Source organism: Copidosoma floridanum, unplaced genomic scaffold, assembly GCF_036245765.1.
Source record: "Copidosoma floridanum isolate Cflo_tuat_1 unplaced genomic scaffold, Cflo_Japanese_pri ptg000001l, whole genome shotgun sequence".
Classification (NCBI taxonomy): Eukaryota; Metazoa; Arthropoda; class Insecta; order Hymenoptera; family Encyrtidae; genus Copidosoma; species Copidosoma floridanum.
Genome location: NW_028321878.1, coordinates 8,373,111 through 8,398,255, shown reverse-complemented (window position 1 = coordinate 8,398,255; position 25,145 = coordinate 8,373,111). Strand labels below are relative to the sequence as shown.

At 41.8% G+C, this 25,145-nt stretch overlaps 1 protein-coding gene across 2 annotated transcripts; it reads right to left on the bottom strand.

The window, feature by feature from the left end:
- Nucleotides 1-1,619: 1,619 nt before the first annotated feature.
- hbn (aristaless related homeobox homeobrain) lies at nt 1,620-19,955 on the bottom strand. 2 transcript variants are annotated; one of them, XM_089592173.1, is made up of 5 exons: nt 19,883-19,955; nt 16,524-16,538; nt 12,515-12,768; nt 4,500-4,587; nt 1,620-2,083 (listed from the first exon to the last, which is right to left on the bottom strand). In XM_089592173.1, exons 1-5 carry the CDS (start codon nt 19,953-19,955, stop codon nt 1,620-1,622), a joined length of 894 nt encoding a protein of 297 aa, XP_089448299.1. The 2 variants fall into 2 exon arrangements, with proteins under 2 accessions (XP_089448299.1, XP_089448294.1); XM_089592168.1 differs by lacking the exon at nt 16,524-16,538 and having other exon boundaries at nt 12,515-12,777.
- Between the last annotated feature and the right edge of the window lie 5,190 nt (nt 19,956-25,145).

Sequence of the window (25,145 nt, the reverse complement as noted above, 5' to 3'; positions counted from 1 at the left end):
ATTTTTTTTTTTTTAATTATTATTAATGCTACTATTATCTGAAACACAAAAGTTATCCAACAATTTTTATTTTTTTATTTTTTAGTATACGTGTAGAGGAAAAATTGTAGGAAAAGTTGGAAGTGTTTGAAAAAAATAAATCTGACGAGATGGATAATATTCGTTTTATCTCTTTTTTATTTCATTTAACGCATCAAAGGGAATTACCTACATATTTACACACATACATGACATGATAATATGATACAACGTATTATTTTACAAAATTGAACGCAACCCTCTCTTCATTGACTTTGTTCACTTATTATTTATCGCTAATGACCGACAGTTCGGTTATCTACTTTCGGGAACTTTGTACAAGATTCGTATAGATACATGGTTGTGATTTTTTATTTTTTTTATTTCTCTCAAATAATCGGCTTTCTATATTCTTGGAACGCGTTTAACAATTCTATTTTTTTTTCCTTTGCTCGTATGGAAATGACAAACAAAATCACACGATGGATAGAATAAATTTATACCGTATGATTAATATTACCTAAGGTTTGATCTTGTTATTTTACAGTTTTTTTTTCCACAAACGGTGGCGAAGTTGTCAACTTAAACAATAAAAACTTTTGGAGTAAAAATATGATCAAGATATTCATGAACGTAGATGGTTATATTCTTACTTATCTGTTTTTAATAATACTTCGAGGGTAATGAGACGATTATTCATCCGAGGCGCATCATTACCATTTAGTGATCTTACAATAAATAATACACGTTAACTTAAACTCGCAATAAATCAACAAAATAGCAACAACAAAATGATAACGAATTCGTTTTTCACATTAATATAATGAAATTTTTCTATGTATACTTCATTTGGGACCCTCGGCTGCGTAACTCTTCCAATTGCACTTCTTTTCAAGGACTTGAATGCCTGTCGGAAGATACAATAGATACACATACTTTATGTATTATTTGATTCATTTTTTATTAAAGTCATCTAAATAAAAAATTTAAACTAATGTCGTTGTTACAAAAAATAATTTTACACTTGATGTTAATACGATTTTGGAATCACTTTTCCTCTGCACTTATTGTAACAATTAACGTTGGAACGTTAATAAATAATTTGACTCTTTATTTTTTGATAATATATTTTACATATCAGTAGCAAATGTTTGTATGTGTTTTATTGAGAATAAATGTTATTGTCACTCATTTCTGAAAATAAAAATTAAATATTCGCATGAGTAGCAGAAAAATATAGGGTACCCTGGCATGTTTCAGTATCGACAAAACATCCTGTAACATAATTTTACACAAAAAAAAAAAAAAAACCCCATAAAGTTCCATTTTATTCGTACAGCGAAAACAATTTAACCTTTTAATCCACTCGGTCACTCTGTTCAAATGACAAAGAGGATAAAAAAATTCACAGGAGATGCTCTATAAAAATAATCCTCGTCATGATCTTACGGAAAAAAATGAAAAAAAAAAAAAAAAAAAAAAAAAAAAACAAATCACCCGATACTTCGTCCACAAAAGGAAGACAAGTCTCGAACGATCCCAAGACTCCTCGTCAGCGACGATTCAAAGCTCTCGAAAGTCCTCCCATCGCCTCACCAACCTCAATTATCGTTACGCAGCGCGTCCTCGGCCTTGAGCCTAATCACCTCGGCGGTGAGCAGCTGCCTCTTCGCCTCGTCCTCGCTCGAGTTCGAGTCCTCGTCCGGCCGGTCCTTCTTCCGGCTGCTCAGGTTTTGGGGCAAACTCTGCAGCCCCGCCAAATTCAGCGGGTGGTGTGCCGTCGCGCTTCCGTGCACTGCGTGCGTTTGTTGCTGGTGCTGTTGCCGGTCCAGTGCCGCCGCGACGGCGGCCACGTGGTGGTTGAGCGGGGACTGGGCGCCGAGGCCGACCACTGGCCCGAGGCCCAGACTCGCCAGGTTCTGGAAGGACAGAAACGCGTGCAGCGGGTTGCCCAGCTTCGGTGCGGCGCTCGATGCCCACGGGGGTGGGAATATCGGGGGCATGAACCAGGAGAAGCCGGCCGCCGGTGCTGTGTGCCCTGGGTGGAGAGACAGCTCGTTTACGCCTGAAATGTTAACGGGTGTTGCCGTTAAGTGTCTCACGGTCACGTGGTTAAGGATTGTGCCATTTTTAAGCTCACCAATCATTGTGTATTTCATTCATTTCAGCATTTTTTTTTTTTTTTTTTTTTTTACGTCTACTATATAAAAAAAAAAGAATCATCATCAAACGTGCCTTCTCACCCCAACGTCATACGAATGTGCACTCGACGCGTATTTTTCAGTTACGCACTTAATTGCGCGATGTACAATTGTATTAGTCGGCTACAACGACTGTGGGGTAGGGGGCAAAATAAAGGGGTGTGGGGTGGGGGTTGGAGGGAGAGCCTTTTGCTGCTCGAGATGACGTAAAAACGATAAGGGAGTAACATGTGTGCGCTAATTGCACCTAGTAGTAGACACGCGCGTATACATGTGATGTGTGCGGGGCAAATGAGTGTAATTTTAGATTTTTACGTATACCAACTCCCTCCGCATGTGTGCGTATATCATAGAAAAATGCGCGTTATCAATTTCGTGTGCTTTTACTCAGCTATAAACGTATACAACAATGGACAGACGATTTTATACGTTACTACTTTCGATCGGTGGATGATTTTCATAGACACGTCCACCTATAGTTACACCCCCTGCGGACGATGCGTTAAAGTTTCGTTGGACGTTCAATTATAGCGAACACACTTTGTGCGCCTTACGATTTATAAATGGTACATCGGATTCATCGATCGCCCGCTACGTGTTGTCTGCCATCATAAAATGAAATATTGTTAACGAAAAATCAAATGACAGGTTGTAACCATATATACACGTACACGTATGGCAGATAGGATCTCGGTTTTTGACGTGGGCGTGTACATTTCTTTTCCTTTTTTTTTTTTTTTTTTTATGATCTCCATCGGTGTAAGCATTAATAAAAACGAGGTATTCGTGGTGCGTGTGTCAATCCTAGTTGAAAATCCAAAGACTCTACGGCGGATTGATACACGGCCACAATGGGTCGCACGAAACCTGTACGCGCTGCACTTTTCGAGTTCTGTGCACACATGCGTACACGACGAAAGGGTCAGCTATTCCGGTGAAGGAACAATAGCGAAAGAAGTGAAAAAAAAGGGGGTCGAACGAAATTGGCTGTTTAACGCATGGCCCGATGAAACATGCACGACCGGAAACCTTTTATCCCTCGGCCCACCGCCACCGGGGTATATGCACGGCTTATACACGTGAAAGAAGCGAGGAGAGAGAGGAAAAAAAAAGGGCTGGCCCTTTGCGACGATTCTTGTCTCGCGGCGCCGGTCGAATTAGCCGTAATTGTACCAGATCTTATCAATTTGGTATCTCACCTACTCGCGCTCTACACGTAGGGGTGAGGGGCACTGGCAAGTGCGTGAGTGTAGGTACCATTAATTGCGGGCTGATTCTTTTTTTTTTTTTTTTTTCTTTCGTGGTATTCATTATTTTCCGATAAATTTTTCAACGCGACCTCCATCAATGGGACTTTTGGTGTCTGTTTTCTTTTGTCCTTTTTACCGTAATTTCGGGTGTCTTGCGTGATTTCCCATCCGAATATATACACGGGCGTGCATATGTATACGTACACTATATGTATATACGTACACTAAGAGAAAAAAAATTACTGTGCTAGAATGGTAATCACTATAATCTAATACTTTGGCCAACCTAATTTTTACCAATATTCTGGACAGTAATTTCTATCGCACAAACAGTAAAAATCACTACACTTACAACAAAAATAACTGTTCTAAGTATTAAAAATTATTGTTCAAATAGTAAAAAATCTCTAGACGACCGAACACTACCAGATTACCGTTCTAGCATAGTTATTTTTTTTTTCTCTCAGTGCACCTGTACAGTCAAAGATAAAAAAAAAGGGGGAGCTCAGAGTCGTAAGTGAGGGTTCGAGCTAATGTATCGAGCATAGAGGATACGTACTAGTTTTAGCCCGTGATCACGCCCGAGGTAAAAATACATTCCGAATCAATCGCGAGCCTATATATTTACGTCAATATTTGTAAATGTAGGGTAATCTTTCGTTGGCTCGTGCATCGATTGCCTTATATGTTACCGCAGTATTATGTTTTTGTGTACAGTTTAGTGCTGTCTTTGTTTTTCGTCGGTAATCCCACGTTAAATTTAGTAAGATAACGTGTTGAAAAAGTGGGTGTTTCTCTGTAAAGGACTTGCACGTGGAACGGCAACGTTACTTTGTATGGACAAATGTAAATTTATATTTAACCCAATGACACGTTTGAAGCAAAATACTTAAAAGCTGTTGCATGTAAACAGAATGTAAATAACATTTCTATTTGACCAAGTTGACCTTTTTTTTTCCGTGCAACTTTAGAAGCTCGAATATTCAATGTTATCGGATTAAATGTATTGAATTTTTAACCGTCTGTTTACCTGGTTGATCGACGTGGATGAAACTCGTGTCTCTGCCGTAGGCCTTCTCCTTTTTACGCCACTTGGCACGACGATTTTGAAACCACACCTGAAAATACAAAGGCAAACAAATAATTAATATAAATATTGTAAATCTGTTTCGTATCCACACGAGGCTTGAGGTAATTTCACAAAACAAAAGAAGTGTTTGATATAAGGAAAGAAGATTTTAGGGGTGAATAAAAAAAGTAATCCAATCAAAAAAGGTTTTAAAGAACAGACTGCGGGGGTCGACGTTTCTTATTGAGTATAAGTTTGTGGATGAAAAGATTTGTTTGATACAGTCTTTGTATGCTGATTGTCACCTATTACAAGAAAAGATACATTTGGGGATGTAAAATAAAGCATCGTACATAAATAACAAAATAATGATATTAAGTACACAATGGAGCTATGGTTCTCCCTGATGATCGTGAATAGTGTACCCGTGTACTTGATAAAACAGAAAAAAAAAAAAAAAAACGTATTTTCGCCCGAAATTTCGCTCGTTCTCTTTGTTTCTCCTTTTAATTGATACAATGCAACCACAAAACTTTGTTTTTCGTACACACACGCGGCATAACAACACAAGAGCAACAATAGAAATCCGCGCACAGCCCAATTCCGTAATCTCCTTGTACAAATACACGCACTCCGCGCATTGAAATCAAGACAGTGCGGTAAATCTCACGAGCCAAGCACACGTACACGCCTTCCCCATTAGTATACAAGCAGCAGACAGACAGTAAAGGAGAGGGTGCACGGTAGTCTGGTGTTCTCGATCGAATTGAATGCATTGCGGATACTCGGGGGGTGGGTGGGTGTGTGTGCGTATACACGTGCACAGGCAGCATAGTCAAGATGGAATTAAGGGAGTCAGCCGGTGGAAAGCTCAGACTCCCGGCGGCAGCTGTTTCGCGCCGCGGCGATTCAATTGCCTAATTGCTGTTAATTATATTTAAGCGCTCCTGAATAGCCGGCGTGTAGTGGCCCCCCCTCCTACGTATGTGTATGTGTGTGTATGTATACATATACACCTGAACTGTGCTCTCCGCAGACAGTCTGATCCCCGTTTTCCCTTCTTACCCTCTCGTTTAGTGTCTCGAGGCGACGATTAAGTCGCGTACAGTCGTGTCGACGCTGTGAGCGCATTTGCCAAAGCTTGTCTGGCTTTGACGGGGCTATCTTTTTTTTTTTTCTTTTTCTAATTTTAGACATTCGTTTTATTAAAATTCAACGATAATACACAGAATTTTTCCAACATGTATGCTGTGTAACGTGTCGTATACCCTCTGATGTTCCATTTGAAAAAAAAAAAACAACGAAGGGCAATTGGAAAGTATTGAAAAAAAAAGTATGAACGCGTACAAGTAAATATCAGCTCTCCGGTGTGATACAATTTTTTTTCGACCGAGTAAATCAGTCCAACTCTATACGCGCATCTATTTCCTCAAACAACATTTACGGATGAAAAAACACCGCCCACCCGTTGCGTTTCCCGAAACTGCTCTGCGCAAATCCTTGCTAAAATCCCTCGAACGAGGGCTAAAACTACCCTCCCATCCTCTCGCGGGGATATTAAATTAAATTATCCACAAGCACTGACGGAAGTTCATTAAAACGGGCACATCCGCTCTCTAATCCCTTAATAAGCTCGCGTACCATTGCTCGGATCTCCCCATTAATTTTCAACAAAAACCATCTCGCGAGTATACGATAAATCTCTCGGCGCGAGTTTGCGCGCTCTAATCTACTCCACGTACATATAGCGAAGGGAAAAAAAAAAACACAAACGAAATTTCGCCCACTCCAAGAATCAAAAAGTCCCTTCCCTTTGTTGTGCAGCGCATACAATGACCGAGGGAGCATCAATCTAGGAGCCTAGCAACGCACCTATACGCCCTCGTACACACATGCACACATGTGGGCCCAAGCTCCTCGAGATCCCGATGTATGCGTATATGCACACGATAATAAAATAACTCAAGAGCGCACATCAGCGCTCGGATAATTGAGGCTGGAAGAAGGTACTCGTGAAGGCGCACTGCAGAACAGATGTGTATACGTATATCTGTTGTACGAGCCTCCCTCCCTACCCCACCCCCCTTTCCGCGAACAAAAGCTCACATGTGCTCTGTACTCTCGAGGCTGATTAAGCTAATTGTTAACAATTGTTCTGATTTCCTCCAAACACTTTGGGCCGCCTCTCCTCCTTCATCCACGTCCACAGAATGGGAAAGGCGGTAATTCACCCTTCTCCCATCTTCTACCCCCCCCCCTTTTTTTTCTTTTTTTTTCATCCAACCCATACAGCACTGCTCCGCGAGTATGTTTAACGATTATAGTATTGGCCAGTCGAAGGCGACGAGCTATTGTCAGCGCGAAATCATCCCACGTAGGTATAGGCACCGGTGTAGCTGTTTCACCTTCTCGACCCTTCGCAGCCCCCCACCTATACAATACACGGCGCGTGTACCAAATTCTAAACTGCGTAGGTACACCCTGCTCCTGCATCACGTGAGCACACGATGTACTCTTTATACGTATACCCACGCACATCACAATCTAGTTTCCATTATATCAGTCCGAAAACAAGCGTATTAATTCTTTGTTGGGATTTAATCTGCTACGAGTAGGGGTGCTGGGGGGGGGGTTACTTGTGTGCACAATGTGATACATTGTGGAGGAGCTTAAGCAATGAGACGCGACAATAATTGACTCGTACTTATACGGGGGGGGGGGGTACATGCAAACGAGAGTTTGTACGATTGCTTAACTTTTGCTCGGTGTATATTCACTTTTGCATAGGCTATAATATAGGGTGGAGCATTTGCTGTCTTTTTTTGAACCATCTCGTTTGATGGTGTACTGTCAACTGGGATGAGGTTCAATACTACTTTATTTATTTATTTATTTATTTTTTTGTAACAAGCCGGTGCTAGTGAAAGTTACAAGGCACGTGTTTATAAGGGCGTAATTAAAGAGCCGTATCACATGTCCGAGAGCGATAGAAAATCCTTAATTCCTTGGGGCAGGATAGGGAAGGGGGTGAGACCTTACCCTTGAAACCCCCTTTCCACCATTTTTATACCTGCATAAGCACAAACTTTACATGCACCCCAATTTAACCCCCTCCCCAAACACACACACACGTGCAGTGTCGATCGATTTAACGCCCGATTAATTAAACCACTCGATCCGTCCCCATACCCGTTCGTGTTTACATTTATTACGTTGCGAGCGTGCGAGTGTCTGTAGTATACAGGAGCCACTGAAAAAAAGATTTTAAAAAAAAGAAGAGAAAAGACGAAAGACGAGCAAAGTCCCCGTTGCTTTTTTACCAAGCTTATATACTCACGGGGTGCCTGTATACCAGCATGGGGCCGTACAAAGGTATCACGTATGTGTATATGTATATATAAGTCGATTGCCTCTACGTTATGTCGTTCCCTGCTCTTTGAAGCCCATATGCGGCGTGTATATGTGTTGTACCAGCAGATTCGTCCCTCACACCCTACATGTCCCCCGGGAATGATTATCAAATTGTCCGAGGCTTTGAATTTATATTGAGCACGTGCCGGTCGAGGTGTGCGTACACGGTTTAAGAGGAGAAAAAAAGAGTCTGGCCACTTCTAATGAGTATACTAGTAGTACTTTATCGATGATTAATTTATGTACGTATAGTATAGGAGGCGGAGGTGTATATGGAGGCTGTGAAATCGACAATTTGACGGCTAATTCGACAAACGATCCAAACGAGTTTTGTTAATACGCGTTGGTAACTATAGTATTCACAATCATATGATTGGTTGGCCAATGTATCATAGAAAATTTTTGCGACATACATGTTTAATCATGTGAAATCCTCATGAAACGGCCATCCGAAAAGAGTTGCGCATTGACGGACGGATTACACGATTAAATGGCCGATCGTTTCGGCAAATGAGAGAAAATTTGTAAAATATCACGTAGAAAATCGTCAAAGCCATTATCCGCGAACGGGCAGCAAAGAGCAAAGTCATTCATCGTATCGGGATCGTGAAAACTGCTCCAATTTGCGACACAATTGTATACGACGAGTTCCCGGTCAAAAGAGCCATACACACACACACACACGAGAGTTGAGGACTGGCGGGTATTACAGAGAGACAAAGATCATACACGCAGGGGGGTGAAGCGCAAAGTGCATACAGGGACAGTAGCGAGGGGGGCGAAAAAAGGCAGAGGAGGACCCAACTGCGTGGCAACCGATTCGTGGGCTCGAAATCGCCGGGGCCACCGGAAAGCCGTCCATTTGCGAGCACATACGGCACCCGATGCTCTCGGGAGGGACAAAAAGAGATAAAGGCAACTACGCGACGATCGATGTATATATACATGGCACACCGGGGGATACACACATGTACAGGCTCGTCTCCTTCCCCCTCTACCACCCCCTCGGCCTTTGGTTAATGTCGCAAAAATGGGGTAATTTGCAGGCATCCGAAATTGGTAGGGCAGGATGGCACATATCTCTTGGATTGAAATAAAGTGGCCGTGCATCAGCTGCAGCGACAGCGAGAGAGTACATACAGTGTTCGTTCGCCGTCGTAGTCGGGGATCATTTAGCGGTTTTGTCGAGGGAAGGAGGATAGGGAGGGAAGCGACAGGCCAATTGCCGCGGTATTGTCGGGGCGCCTGAGCCCACAATGGCACCCAATCGGCACGAATATCTGCCTCTCTCCCTCTATCTCTCGGCCACCCTCTTTCTCTCTGTCCGTCCACCACACTGTTACACCTCGTTTATTCACCTATGCGCGCCCTCTCTTTCTTGCCTCCTTTTTACGCGGAGTCCCCTTTCTGTCACACCATCCACCGGCTCTTGGCATTACCCACCGAACGGGTTACCAGTCAAATTTTTTCATCGCTCGTTCTTTTCTTTTTTTTTTTTTTTTTTTTTTTTTTTTAAACCTTTCGGTACCCATTTGCGTCTCCATGACGCTGGGCGTATATTGCGTGTAGAGTGCGTCTTTGTTGCAGGCACTGTATTTATAGCGTGCATTCGATGATGGTAGAATTTTTTCGCTCAACCATCGACCAAGGGATTTTTTTTTTTTTTTTCAACGTGAGTCCCGCGCAATGCCACTCGGCGATTATTTTCCAGATGACCGAACAATAAAAGGAAAAAAAAAAAGCGCTCTCGAGTGTTGGGGTTTCGAGCGACGAGGCTAATCGAGTCGGCGATTTTCAGTGCGGCGTATGGACGCGCAATCGAGGAGAGAACCATTGTCGGGACGATTTTCCGTGCACGTCCTCTATTATGCGCGGATACACCGATGTACCCTATACACTTGTGTGCATTGTAAGCGAGTTGGTCTCGATAAGAGTGTCAAGTACTTTATGTAATGCCAACCACGAACTGCAGGTGCGGGCCTTGTTGTTCAATCGGTGCTGGTTAAGTAACAAGCGGGTGTTTTTTGACACATCAAACGAGTCCCCCGGGTGCGGGGCTTAAATTGCAATAAACACGGCTGAAATGAAAACCGAAGCGGAAACTATATTTTTTTTTTTTTTTTAGCAGCTCCATCGTCCGTGGATCAAAAGATTCGGGCTTTTTTTTCGTTCGAGCGTGCACCTATTTTTTCATAGCACCGGCGATCATTGACGATTTTTTCAGGCATAAAACGATGGCCCACCCGTGTACGCGCGATATTCGATCGAACGTTATACGTATTTGTTGTGCTATAGCGGTAGCGCGAGGGACCGTTGATTAAACAAAAAAAAAAAAACACTCGATATTTTTTATTATTTTTCTTTTTATCCGACCATCGAATCGTCCCTGTTTGCCGTCCGTATGTGTGTGTTTGTAAACTAACTCTATGGAGTGAGAGGACGTGGAGGGAGGCGGAGTGGGGAAAAAAAGAGGATTGGTCGAAAATTTTTACGTGCGCGCTTGCGCTTGTATAACGAGTGACTGAAAGGATTAAATTGCAAACAACATCGAGGATGAAAACTCGAGAGAGAACGAGCGAGGAGGAGGGAGTCCTTTGCCGAAACGCTGCGCGAATCGCCTTTTTTTTTCGTGCGAGCCTATCGTGTACAGCTGGAGATTTTTTTTTTTTTTTTTTCGCATCAATGAAAAGCTTAGCGCTTTTATGCAACTGATGATGTGTATGGATGCGGGGATTGCGAAACGAAATTATCTCTAATTACGAAATCTCGGGAAATTGAAATAAAATGTGATGATTGCTCGCTCGGGGTACTTCGGAGTGTGTATTAAAAATTGATACGAGAGCGCTGGAAAAATTTTGTTGATGACTCTTTTTTTCCCATCTATTGCAGGGAAGTTCATTTCTTAATACATTATTATTGATTACATATGAATATTCGTTTGGGATTAAAAGTAGAGTGAACAATTACGTTATTCAAAGGCAAAGTGCGCTTTTTTACATTCAGATTGATTTACACGTAATTAGCGATGTTAGGTTGCAATCGGGAATAACTGATACTCGTGATTTAGAAGTCAAAATGAGATATTTGGATTCCGATCGTAAAATGAAAATCAGGGAGTAAACTTGTTGATTCTCTGCTTTGGAGTATAGTGATACACGAACGTGGCGATTACCGAACGAGCGAAAAACCACGAGTATACTCTTGTGTGTTGAACGAACGTTTTTGTGGATAAATAATTGTATCTTCAAGCTACTTCGTCAGTAGAGTACCTATGAACCGTCACGGTATCTTTTTGAAAGTAAAAAAAAAAAAAAAATCCAGAGATCGAGAAAACCATGTCAACGTGTAGAATCACATCCTGACCGGATGCACCAAAGATTTCCACTGACAGAAAAAATCATACAGTGTTAACTCACTGAAAAAAAAAATCTGAGCTTTGCCGAAAAAAAAAACAAGCAGGAAGTAATTTTTTCCCTGATTAAACGCACTTCTGGCAATGAACTTAATCTCTGAGGGGACGCGCTCGTAATTGAGACTCCTCGACGAAGATCCGGCACTGCAGCACTGCTCCGCACATATTTTTTTTTTTTTTTTCTTTTTTATTCCCTCCACGCACACAGAGCCCGTAATTTTCAACGTCGACAAGCCACCACAGGTAAAGGGGAGAGCTAAAGGAATTAAGAGAGAAAAGGAGCAGTCTCGGTGGCAGCGTTTTTCCGCGATGGTAATAACAAAGTGTTTGGCGGCCCGGCTAGTAAGAGGGAGGTAGGGGAGTGCTCGGTATATGATTAATCCGCTCAGGGGCGCCTTTTGCAAAATTACGGCGCTCGAGGGGGTGAGGGCGCGGATTGCGGAACAATGGGCGCGTAATTAGTTGAGTGGCCGTCGACGACAACGGTGGAACAAAAAAACGTGCGCGCGTGTGTTGGTGCTGCGGTGCATGTGTGTGTGTACGCGGTAGAGGAGGGATGCGAAAGACACTGCGCATCGACGACGCCTTTTCAAAGGCTGGGTGTAGCTGATGGGGTAAGTGTGGGGTGGTGGGGCGAGCCGGACGCGCTCTTCGGGGATTTATCGGGTCTCGTTAGCGCCGGCAACTTTGCCACTTGTTTTATTAAATCCAGCTTGGCTGGACCGTAGGGTTCTCTGAGCTTCTGGCTGCGACTCGAGCTTTTAAAAGGCTCCTCGGTTGGAGGCCCGGGACAATTTAGACGCGATTATTCAAGTTATTGGATCAATAAAGTAATACATGTGGACAATCGTTGGTATTTTTGGTGAGTGTTTACTTTAATGAACCGTTAAACAAATCGGTCTTTCACCTTTCACAAATTAATTCATTTTCCACCGAGTAAACGCCAATGCCATTGAAAAAAATTAAAAATAATAATTATAATGATAATTAATGATTTTGTACAAAAGGACTGTACACAATAATTTAAAATAATTAAAAAAGGATCGAAATTACTACATGTTTTTTTTTCTAATTTTAAAAATGAATGATAGTAATGATCGATGATAGTTGGATGAATGATACGAGTGAAAAATGTTTATTGTCCCCAACTTACCTGTACCCTAGCTTCCGAGAGATCGAGTCTCATGGCGAGCTCCTCCCTCGTGAACACGTCGGGGTACTGAGTTTTCTCAAAGGCGCTCTCGAGCTGGTGCAACTGGTACGTGGTGAAGGTGGTGCGCGAACGGCGCACTTTGCGCGGCCGATCCGACTCGCTCAGGTCGATAGAGTCGCTCATTTGGTGGTCGCTGAGATTGAGCTCCGAGTCGCCGTGGTCGTGATGGGAGCCAAGCGCGTCCGCCGTCGCTGCTTGGTCCACTGGAAGCATACATCATTTTTTTTTTTTTTTTTTTTTTTTTTACTACTGTGGTTTGGTTTTTTTGTTAAGTTTTTTTCATTTTTTTTTTTTTTTATTATTTAGTGTAATTTGTTTAGTTTTATTAAAACGTGAGAGATTCATTTCGATGCAACAGTGATTTCCTTTTTACAAAAACGAGCAACTAGTAGTAGTCTGAATTCTGACGCTCGCCCGGTCACAGGGGAGAATCGACCAAACGCATCAACTTTTCACTACAGCTCTTGTTTCAACTAAATGTCAAAAACAAAAAAAAAAACAAGAGCTTCGAGAATCTCCAATATCGTTGAAACTTTTTTCAAGTCGCGCTTCCTACATCCCCTATCTGTACGCGCACGCGTACGAACTCTCGATGACGTCTGATCAACGGATTTGCCAAGTTTTAAGCTTCGCGAAACTTTTTTTTCTTTTTTGCATAGAAGCTTAATGCATGGACCACTGGTATCGAAGCCGGGGTGCGTAAAAGCTCACCCCTACGTGTACTCGTATTCGTACGGCGATTAACGAATATCTACCGATAGCTGCCTTTTTTTCTGTTTCTACACGTTTTTTTTTTTTTTTTTTTTTATTTTTTTTTTCCGTAACGTACCAAGTTTATTCTTTTTAAATACTCCGTGTACCGTTCTCGAGGATTTTTTTTTTTTTCAATTCAATGTCGGCGTGTATTTTTTTATATTATTTTTAATACCTATATATACAGCGGCCGAAAACATATCTCGTCTGCACTTTGAAATACAACAAGCATCGAGCAAAAAGCTTTTCAAGCGCATGACCGAATAAGCTTGGATGAAAAATAAAGGACCAACGAACATGTACAGAAAAAGTATTCATGGTATAGATGGTCAATTTTTTTTTCTCGCCAACTTCGAAAGGGTATCTCGTAGACGCGTCGTCGGATCTTTTTTACTCTACGGTGAATCGGAAAAGTATTGAGGGAATTCCACTCGAGTTAAAAGTGATGCGCTTCTGTACCGATGGTCTCGACAAGTTTATCGGAAAACGACTGTAAGAAGATTGAAACTAGGATCTTGAAGGTGCGTGTGGTGACTGATGCTAATGCTATTTATCTTGTTAATATTTTTATTACTATTTTTATTGTAATTATTATTATTATAATCATCAAAATTATTATTATTTTCATTCGATTGTTATAAATAATAATAATTTCTATGCAATTGGTAAGGAACATAAGAAAAAGATTTTGACGACTTGCAAAATTCATTTTAAGCAGCTTTGAAATCAAGGGTTTATCCGCTTATTCGTAATTAGATCCCAATGTCCATGAATTTTTATGAAGGAAAGTGACAAACGTATCGTTGAAGTATTTTAATCACGTAAAGGTGTAGGCTAAAATATTTGTAACGTATGAAACACATATTAAATTCAATCGAATCGTCACCACCTTATAAATAAAAAAAATTTTACAAAGGAAATGAATGACATAAATTAATGTAGTTATAAAAAATTTCTCATGGTAAGTGTAAGCTTATCAATAAAAAACGACGTATCCCTAAAAATTTTATCGATTATTATAATTACCTATTCTGTAGCCAACGACTTTTCGTTAGCTGCAGCGAGAAAAATGCGAATCATCGGCAAAAAGGAGAGGGAAAACGTTAAATGTCACGTAATAAGATACTTGCCTCTCTTCACCTCTGCGTAATCCCCGAAGGGATTTTCAGATATCGGAAAACGAAAAAATATTCTCTCTCTTTGCCAGGGCTACGGAAAAAGAAAAAAAAAACGCAGGTACAATAATTATAACGAAGGATTTTCTCCTTTGCAATGGGAGCTGTAATAACCGAGAACGCCGTCATTCAAAGCTTTCTCTCGCTCCCTTCTACCAGAATTCTTTGGCATTGATCGCTCACCAATCACTAATAAGCGTTAAATCACGCCACGATACCATTTCCATCATTTAATGTACTTATATCTCTCCTTCTCTCTTTTTTTTTTTTATTACTATTAAAACTTGCGTAAATTTTTTGAATTATTCTTGAATAAGGATTATTGAGGTTTGACGAATAAAGTATCTTATCGTTTTAAAACTATACTTATTTCTAATTTAAGAGACGACCAGCTTTACAATGATTTATTTATTCAACAAAAAATAATTTCAAAAAGTCATCATAGTTTTATAACAAGTTTTTTTTCTGTAAAATCTCGTATTAAATTTTATTCACTCAATAAAAAAAGAAAAATTACTTGAAGCAGCTACTCGAAGTATTTATTTCAATCACAAACTCTAATTTTAAAAAATCCGTACTAAACTAAAACAAGCGTAATAATTTCTCATTACCTCCATTTATGCAATTGCAACTGGAATCATGTAAAATCTCAAAGCACTTTCTCAGTTAATTAAAAAAAAAAGGAAAAAAAAATTAGGGATCAACTGAATTCTCTACTCGGTACATCAAGCAATACAGTGGTAATACACGATTCAACTTCCCGAAAGTTCACTCGACACACACGCACCAACCGAATGAAAAGTTCAACTTCGAAAACGCGAAAATCGCAGAGTCGTTGTACCACCTAAACTAATTAGTCAAATATATATTCCACGCTCGGCGTCCCATTCTCAATTTACCGCATCACTTATGTGATACAACGAATGCCGCTAATGCAGCTTTGAAATAAGCCTCAAAATGTACTTTTGTACATATACGCTTCATTTACGAGTAGGTATATACCTCGCACGCGTATACGCATATATATACACGCATCCACGTCAGATCGCGTTTTCAATCCATTTGCCGCAGGCCAGGGCATCGTAATTACGCCCCTTTCGACGAATAATATATCAAGAGGCGAAGGTGAAGGCGTAGGCGCTCACGTTGTTAATCGTTTTGGTAAACTTTGGGCGTATACATGCAGGTAAGCGCGTGTGTTCCGTTAACTTCTGAATTTCCGCTTCTGCGCGTATATATTTAGTAAAGCTTTTGCCGTTGATAAGATCTTAATAGCATTAGCGCGTCGCGAAGGCGACGGATTATTATTTATTGCGCTAGGAGCGCGCGCGGCTCTTTTGAGTGGAATCAAACGCGATAACGAGTGGCAAACAGCGTTGGAAAACCAAACGTTTCTTCATCTTTGCTCCCTTGGCCTACGCGCGTGCATATTCTATACAATAAAGGATGAAAACTCGCTGGTGCACCGTCGAGGGATCCACGACATTTTTAGGGGTTGATTTTTGCTCCGTGCGCGCGATGAGTCGAAATACCTATACGATTGCTCGGCTACAAAATTCAATTGTATGACTTTAAACGCGAGTCAAACGATGCCTCCGGTGTTTTCAATACTCTCGGGTTAAAAGCTGGCCGTCAAGTGAATTCAATTGATTTGTAACAGACTGGCCCACGTGCACGACGAGTGATGTGAGGGTTACACCGGCCTTTATACATTACCAGCCAGATGTCGAGTTTTTGTATAGTGTGTGGTAGTCGTCGTCCAGCTAGGATGGAAGTTCATGAAATCATTTTTCCCTTTCTCTTTAATTGACACGGGTTTTATGGTCATGAAAACATCAGAATATCCCAGGTAGAATACGATTGTTCGTTTATTGATTTTTCATTTTTTGTTTTGTTTATTTAATTACGACTTTTTAAGTTGATTAATTATTTGATTTACTCGTTGAGCCGTTAGTTTGGCAGTTCATCGAACCCCCCTCGTTTTAATGTACAACCAGTAGGTGTACACTCGATGGATGGACTAGTCTTAGAAAAAACTCAGTTACCAAAATGAGACCAGAAAGAATCCAATATTCACACCGTAAAACAAAGTGAGCATATATATATGCCTCCCAAATTACACGCTCGCATTGATCGCTCGATTAAATACCAACGGCGCATATCCACGCGTACATGCGTGGAGACAAAGAAGAAAAAAAAAAAAAAAAAAGGAAACGAGTGAAAAGAAGTCACGGAGTCGAGGCAAATCGAGGCGGCCAAGCGGCTAATCCGACCCGAGGAAGAAAGAGCGATTTTAATGTTTTCATGCCGCTCGACAATGGCTTGCCCACTCGATGCCAATCTCCGCGCTCCTCTTCTTTTTTTTTTTTTTTTTTTCGTTGTTATTACTATTATTGTTATCGTTACTATCCAACAGCACCCTGCCTACGATTACGTGCGCGCGCATAAGCACACCCTTCCTCATACGCCATTTACGTACTTGTCCATGTGTACATACATGTACTTTGTTGTAGCTGTTTGTTAGCAAAGTACGAGAAGAGGCGCCAGACGTTGAGTTGAAAATTTATTTGCTCTGCGCCACTCTTACCTCTTCCCCCCTTTATATCCGTACAATGTCATGTTTTATCGTAGTGGTTTTGTCAAAGTGATCAAAGGCCGCTCCCCCCATCAAGTGGTCTCCAATCTATAGTTCAATATTTCTTTTTTAATAAACATACTTTTTTTTACCGAACGATGATAATCGCAAGGATAAAAGATAACGTATAGCTCGAAACGATAATGTGTAAACTAATCGGAGATGACGAGAATAATAATCGTCGAACGGGGAATCAGATTAAGATACGCCAATCATGAGTAAAGCTTTTATTCCACGCGTGTTTGGACGGAAACTACATTGATGATTATTCGCTGTGGAGCGAGAAAATTAACTCGGTAATGAAATTCAATGCGTAGGAAAAAAATGACGAAAATTGTAGCATTTGGTAAAAATCCACACTCCTTACGGAAAACGAGCGTTGAAAGCAATCATCATCAGTGCGAGGAAAAACAAATCGAGTTTTCTGTACATGCGATGCAGAAATCGTTGCACCTGTTGGAGGGTCAACGGTAACGAGTGTCTACTCGATGAATGTTGTACACGCGCGTACGGGCACGTAAAGGGGGGGTAGAGCTGGCGCTGCGTATGTGCGGGTGCACCCTCGACTTTTGCTCTCTTGATTCCACGACACGCCAACAAGAGCCATTCAATTTTCACGATTCCATGATTTTTTTTCCTTTTCTTCCTCTCCTGCCGTTACACGGGGTGAATGAAAATTAGATCGAGTAGTAATGTTAATAATCAGTTTGAGGGACCAAGACGGTGTTTTAATGGAGACGGACGAGGGGATTATTGCGTTTCAAGGGGGGATTTTTCAGGGAACGAAACGGGGACGTCGAGGTCGAGAAGGTATATGATGTTGTATAAACGCATTACCAGCATTATTCTTCCCCCTAACAGTACATCGAAAGCACTAACCACAAATATGGGATAATGCGTTTGTACAAGCCATGGAATAACGGGGCTTTTATTGCGTCTAATGAATTTAGAGGGTCGCGTTTCCGAGAAACGGAGGCATGTGTATTTTTCACGAATGGTGATGGATATTTATATTTTGTTGATGTTCAGTGGGTGAGTAACTGCTGTGAATTATTTATAAGTACAATACATAGGGATTGTATGTGCGAGGGTATGTAATCTTACTGTGATTTACTATAAACATCTGGATAATGAAAAAAGGTTGTTGATGTACAGAATGATATTAATAGTTGGGATGAATTTCAATTATCATCTCGGAAAGACACAGAGTCAAGGAATACAATAATTTTATACTCTCCCTGATTTCTAATGTGCTGTGCGAGAAAGTCGTTAAACTTTTTGTATCATCAGACCAGTCTAAAATACAATGAATCATAACCTCCGGGTTTTTATTTCTTGCGTTAATCAGCTTTTAGGTAAGTTTTTAAGATGATTTTGTCACTACAATCAATTCCTAGGATGCACGCTTTCATCTAATGTATATTTGATACACTAATGCTTCTGATGAATTATATTAATTGTGTAATTTTCTACATCAGTTATTTAAATAAACAAAACAAAGCAAATGCTTTCCAAACATGTTATTTCTCCAACTTTGGTTTCGTGTCTCAATGACATTAAATTTCGTATGCCTGGTGACCCCCCAAATCAAAGTTTTAGGTACTTGTTCGATAAATAACTACCTTTCACTGGTCGTACGATACACATTTGAATACATTCAATAACCCAAAACCGATAAGTATACAAGTACACACCTTGTGTACGCTAATTACAAATGAGTCTGACTAAACTCGGATTCGTACTACTTAATTTTTCACCGCATCGCTGCTATCAGCAGCAAATACGTACATTGCATGATTCTTAAATTTGAATACTTTTAAAATTAGCATATCCAACAAAAATAAACGATAAGTTCGCTCCTACACAAGCTGCGCTCGTAGATAATAAATCCGTCTGACTAAAATCTGACGTTACTACTTGCTCGGCTGTCGAATCACCGCTACATGCAGTTTTATCATTTATCTTTATTTCTTTGAACACAAATTTACCATCGCGAATAACACTGGCTCTGCACATACACCCCAGTAAGTAAGTAAGTATATACAAGAGTTGCGCGCGCCCAGAGCCACGTGCTCTCTGGCGCACACGACGTACAGCTGTGCGTATACATTGTAGCTAGGTCGTGCATAGCGTCGAGCGTCAGAAAATGTATGAGCAGAGATTGCAGAGCTATTATCTTTTGATACGTTATCGATTAGCTACTGATAGTGTTGGTGGTGTTTTTTTTTTATGTTTTTTGTTTTTTTCACGAGAACTGCAGTGCTCACATGTGCGGCTGAAAGTTAGAGTTTCGTGGTGTCGAAAGCTGCGGTTGATTTGTGGCACCGTTTGTGGTCGTATGATGCAATCGTTTTAAATATTATTGATTCGAATGGAATTTTGATTAATAATTTCCGATTGATCGTTTATTGAAAATTACACCGCGATGCGGTTATAAACTTACCAAGTGCAAGTATACCAATTATATAAATTAAGTATGTTTTAGTGAACATAAAAGGTCTCTAAATTGTGTGTAGAAAAAAAACTGTAAAGCACCGAAATCAAGGTCATTCTGCTGAAATAGATAACAGTTGTACAATTTTATACCAGATAATTGTCGTAGCAGTTAATAATATCTACATTGCTTTCATTTTAGCTTTGTACAGTTAACAAATTTGTTTTTTTTTGTCAGTAAAACAACAAACACGTTATTTATAAACAAAAATACGGAGATTATTTAAATTAAAAAAAAAAAAAAGTACTCACCATCACTCTTGGCGTGTCCCAAAATTTGATCGATGCTGTAGACGTTCCTCTTTTGATTGTAAGTCTGTGCCATCGTAACCACCCCCTCGAACCGTCTCCAATATTCTCGTGCTATTATTGTTTCTCTGGAGCAAAAAGCAGAAGGTACTTTGTCGTCAATATTTTACAGAAAAAAACTTGGTCTTTTCCATTAGCTCGACAAACGTCCCCCTCGTCCTCTGCACATTGATAATATCATATAACAAAACAACCAGAAAAATGTCACTTGCGCACACCACTACTGTCAATATGCAAAAAATTAATTCCAAGCCGACACGATTACCCACAACCACGACGTCCCACAAGTCCTCGAACAGTACAGCCGCGCGACAACAACTGCAAGTAGCAACGGCAACGACGGTTCAACGTGCACTGTCTAGATCGGCAGCTTCGCACGAGCCCTTAAGCGCACGCCGAGTCCCCCTCCGTTCCCGCACGAAAAAGGCGCTCCCTCTCTCTCTCTGTCTATCTCTCTGCTCCCAACCCAAGCCTACTGTATTCCTGCGCCCATCGAAACAAGAGTAGCACGGGCCGACGCCGCCATATTAGCTGGTGCTCCAATGGCTGGCCTCCAACCCCACCACCACCGGCAGCTCACCACGGAGGGGCTGCTGAATGAACGATATACACCCTGGGCGGGGAGTGTCTCGGCTTTGACAGCAGTATCCCCCCACCACCACCACCACCACCACCACAAACCTCAGCCACCCCTGATAGCTCGGAAAACGAGCACGTTAATGCAACCCACCCCACCCCCCGGGCCGTTGCCGTAAGACTCCGTGCTGTGGATAATATTCTCGCTTTCCTCCTCGTTTTAACCCTCCCGAGACGAGTGAGGTTACGCCGATTAGCTCGCGACGTACCGCCCGGCGGCCTGTACATGTATATTTACTTGCAAGGTTGGTACGGTGCCTTTTCTCTTGTCCTTTTTTTTTTTTTTTTTTTTTTTTTCCCCCACGGGCTCAACCATGGTACGACCAGCTGATTTTTATGGCGACAGATTCTCGTGTGGATAATATTTTGTTGAGAGCTGAGAATGCAAAATATCTATAATCATTATAGATATTTGTTCAGGTAACGTTCTCCGGGTCACTCGGAGGGACTTGGATATACATGGATGTATTTTGCTTATGAGAATAATCTCTTGGGAACGTAGAGCGATCAAATCTATGTTGGGTTGTTTTGTTTTGTTATTTATCGGTCCAGCTGGAGATGTAAGTCGGGATGAGTATTAAAAATTGCGGCCGTTGAACATGGGGACAATTGAAAGGGACAATTAGTTGTGACGATTAGCATTAGATTGGAGCGAGTGGCTGTGAAATTTTCAATCGCCGGTAACGAAAGAAATTGCCATTATTTTATGTACATATAGATTCGTTATTACCGATGCGAGAGCTCAAAGTACAATTGAATTTCGAGGTAATGGAGCGGAATAAAGGACCAATCGTATCTAATGCACAAAATAGTCTCTCAACAAGCGGTCGACGACGCGAATTAATGAAGCGTGGATAAAGTTGAAATCCCGCGGCCGGGTTTCACGTGCACCCGTACTTGTACACGCGACAAGATGCTCCCTCTCTCTCGTGCTCAGTGGGGAGTGATGACGATGAATAATTTCTATAGATGCGTTTTTTTTTTTTTTTCTTTTCTTTTATTTTGCATTAGACTTAATTTCGTCACTAGCGCCGATCTGTGAAATGGCACCATCACTGTAATTTTCACGCGTACTTCGACACAATAAATTTATCTATCAATCCTTATTGTCAGAAAATAATATCCTTAAACCTTCCGTAAAATGAGCATCCTCGTTAAAAAAAAAATAAACATAACTTTGAAAAGCCACCGGTCCGTTTTCCCAGAACTTGGAATTAAAAATCCTGATGATTCCGTGAATTCAATTTTTATTTTTCACGGCAAAACTCAACTTTCATGTCCAAGATGAAAGAAATCCTAATACGCACGGCGGCTCGTTAAAAATTCCAAAGTGCGTCTATCCGTGTCCTCAAGGATTTGTATTTCCGTACCAAGGTGAGCTAACTTGTTAAAAAAATATACATAATATATATCCACGTAATTGCAGACACCCACTCGTAAAATCTCCGATTTCAACGAAATACAGCTTTTTCCCGTGCGTCCTTCTCCATACATACTTTGATTCGCGCAACGACGGGTTCGCTATATGATCCAAATAATCACGCGTAATTTCATCCTCTGCAATCCACGACAAAGTGACCGAACGCAAAAAGAAAAGCCCACAAAAGAAGCGCTCGTGTGACTTTTAATTCTCGCCAAAGGCACTTTGAGCGCATCGCGTGTACGCGTCATTAACGTCCAAGCCCAGCATGTGCAGCCCTTCCAGCACCCACGCGCTTTCGTCGCCAACTCTATATCATCCGACAAAGGCAGAAACGAGACTACTTACTCCCCGAGTAGTCGAAGGGGGGGGGTGGAAAAAGTCACGGGGTAATTGCCATATCAGACGAGGGCCCGAGGTGAGCGAATAAAAGGGCACGCTGTCGCCACAATAGGGACGAAGGGCACACACGCACGGGCGTATCGAATCTGCAAGGGAAAATAAGAAAAGAAATAGAAAGAGCCAGCCAAAGGACGCGAGGAGACACAGATAAGGAGCCGTGATCTCCTGGGAGCGTAAGGGCATTACCATTGCACGGGTGCTTACAAGGCACAATGGAGCCAGCGAACCGATTTCTCGCGAAAGATCAAACAAGCGGGGGAGAAAAAGATGGAGAGCGTATAGGTGGGCCATTTGACGCGCCGGCGGCGCCTCCGTACGTAAGTACATATACGTATATATATATACATATACCTTCTGTCTCCCTGTATGCTGATGGCCTCTTCCCGGCTGGTACTTACTCCGTGAATGGATACGCTTCGCGCGCGAGGATTCTTTTGGCGCCAGGCAAAGGAAAGACACGCGCTGGAATAATTTCACAGGGGATATCAGCACGGGTACTCGCATTGTACTCTATTGTACCTACCTGTGCTTTATGAGGGGCTGTACTCGCAAAGGAGCCTTTTCGCAAATCGAGGCGATATTTGTAAAAACGGGTACGTAATTTCGGGGTGAATCAACAATAAACATATATATACCATATATAGGCTCGTCCGTACATTATGTATCAAATCCGTGGGAAGCTCGTGCAAAAGCTAGCTTTGAGCGTGAATGAGCGGCACCTGCGAGCAATCGGTCCGCACCCGGCGTTATTCCTTTTGTACACGCGTAGGTTGTTTCCAATCAAGTTGCCGAAGCGGCGGGAGGACAGAGCTCCGGATAATAATATCAGTCAGAAAATAAAAAAGTAAAACAAACCGCAGAGTCAAAACACCGAGTGCCAGCCGAATCAGAGCGAGAAAGGCAAGCTTGGTGCGCGCCATCCGGAAGGGGGTGGGGGGGAGGAAAAAAAAAGGGGTCGATAGATGCCACCACAGCGGTGGCACTGGGACGTCGTTATTGGCCCCCGAGGCCAGAAGAGTCGTCGTCGACATTGTTGTTGTTCCTGCTGCAGCTGACCTCCCTCCTTTTTCCGTCTCATCCTTTATGCCAGCGCGAGATAAATTTTCTCTGTTCACGGTGCAAGCTCGGCTCTTTACTACCATCCACCCTCCTTTCGGCTCCTCCGTCATTTTGCGCGAATTTTCCCGATGGGGCGTTTTCGCTAAGCTCGTACCTGCTCATCGAATCGGAGATGCAGAATGCAAAATATCATCACGAGGAAGAATCGCTACGGTAGCCCTTTACCTCGAAACATTCAATTGAACAGCCCAACTCGATCTCTTTTCCCCGGGTCAAAACGAGACTCGCGCGAAAAACCACGATGGAAAAACTCGTTACGGACGCGTACGAATGGAGTTGTTTTTATGTTTTTCGCGCAAAAATCATAAAATTAAGCAAGCCCAGAGAGAAAAAAAAAAAAAAGCACAGACAGACACCAATCAGCAGCCATCATATCAAAGTCACGTCATAGCATAGACAAAGCGAGGGATAAAAGCAAAGGCACGTGGCGAGGCTACGCCTCTGTTAAACAAACCTGCCGGAGGCCTGGCTGGGCGACTGCGATTTTATTAACTTCTGGGCTGGAGGAGGCCTTCCCTTTCTCACCCCATCTCGGTTGCGTTTGTCGTTGCGTCTCTCTGCTATCGGGTTGCAGGCGCACGGTTGTGTGTGTGTGTGTGTGTTGCGGCAACCGCCGAAAGGATATACACGTATACGGGGGAGGAAGGGAGCGTCGCGGAGAGAGAAACGCCCCGGCGCAGCCAAATAAAGAGATAGTAATTATTGTGTTTGTCCCCACCGCCGCGGTTTATTTCTTCGGGTGCGCCGCTCGCGACCTCCTCTGTACATATACACGTATCGGTCTGGTGTATGTACAATTTCTTTTGCTGTCTTTGTTTGTATACTTTTCTCTTGTTCTTGGCCCGGGTTTTTGCGTAAATATAATGCCCTGTAGTACCTGTACTTTTAATTTATAACAAAATGTATGTAAAAATTTACAACTTAAAATTCTTCATTTTTCACCCAATCTCCTCCGAATATCCTGCAATTGAGGAAAACCGAGTTAAATCAATAGCATTATCCCCGAGATCGGGGAAAAAAAGAGCAAAACTAAACCGGGTTACTTAGAGAAATTCTCAGCATGTATACGGTGCGTTGGTTTGCTTGGTCCTGGGCGTCCCTCGACCCTGGGGCTATTTTCCTAGATCTTCCTTATTGGGTTTATATACATGTATACCTGCAGAAAGTTGCGGTATGTATAGTATGTACGTATATTTATACTCACGCCTCGAGCAACGTATCTCTCGTGACGCGAGGCAAGCCCATTTAGAGACTTTTATTGGGAATTTTCGCTTTCAATTGTATCCGTTTCCTCCCCCATTGTGTTTTCGGGCAAATGAAAACAATAGAATCCAATCAATCATCGATTGATGACGATTAGTTTCGATAGAAAAAAAAGACATATTTTTTGTTTGTTGTTGAAGCGTGAGTTTGGTGACGAACAAAAATGATTAGTAATAGTATGGCACGATTTCATTTGCTTATTTCTCAGAAGAGTTAATACATATACATGTATCAAATAGGAATGGAAAGAACTTTAGTGAGGTGAAAAAAAAAAAAAAGAAAAAAAATCGAAAACCCATGTATATGTGTACATCAAGATGACGAGCATTCACCCGTGGCCACTCCAAAGTACGTACAAATCCGTGC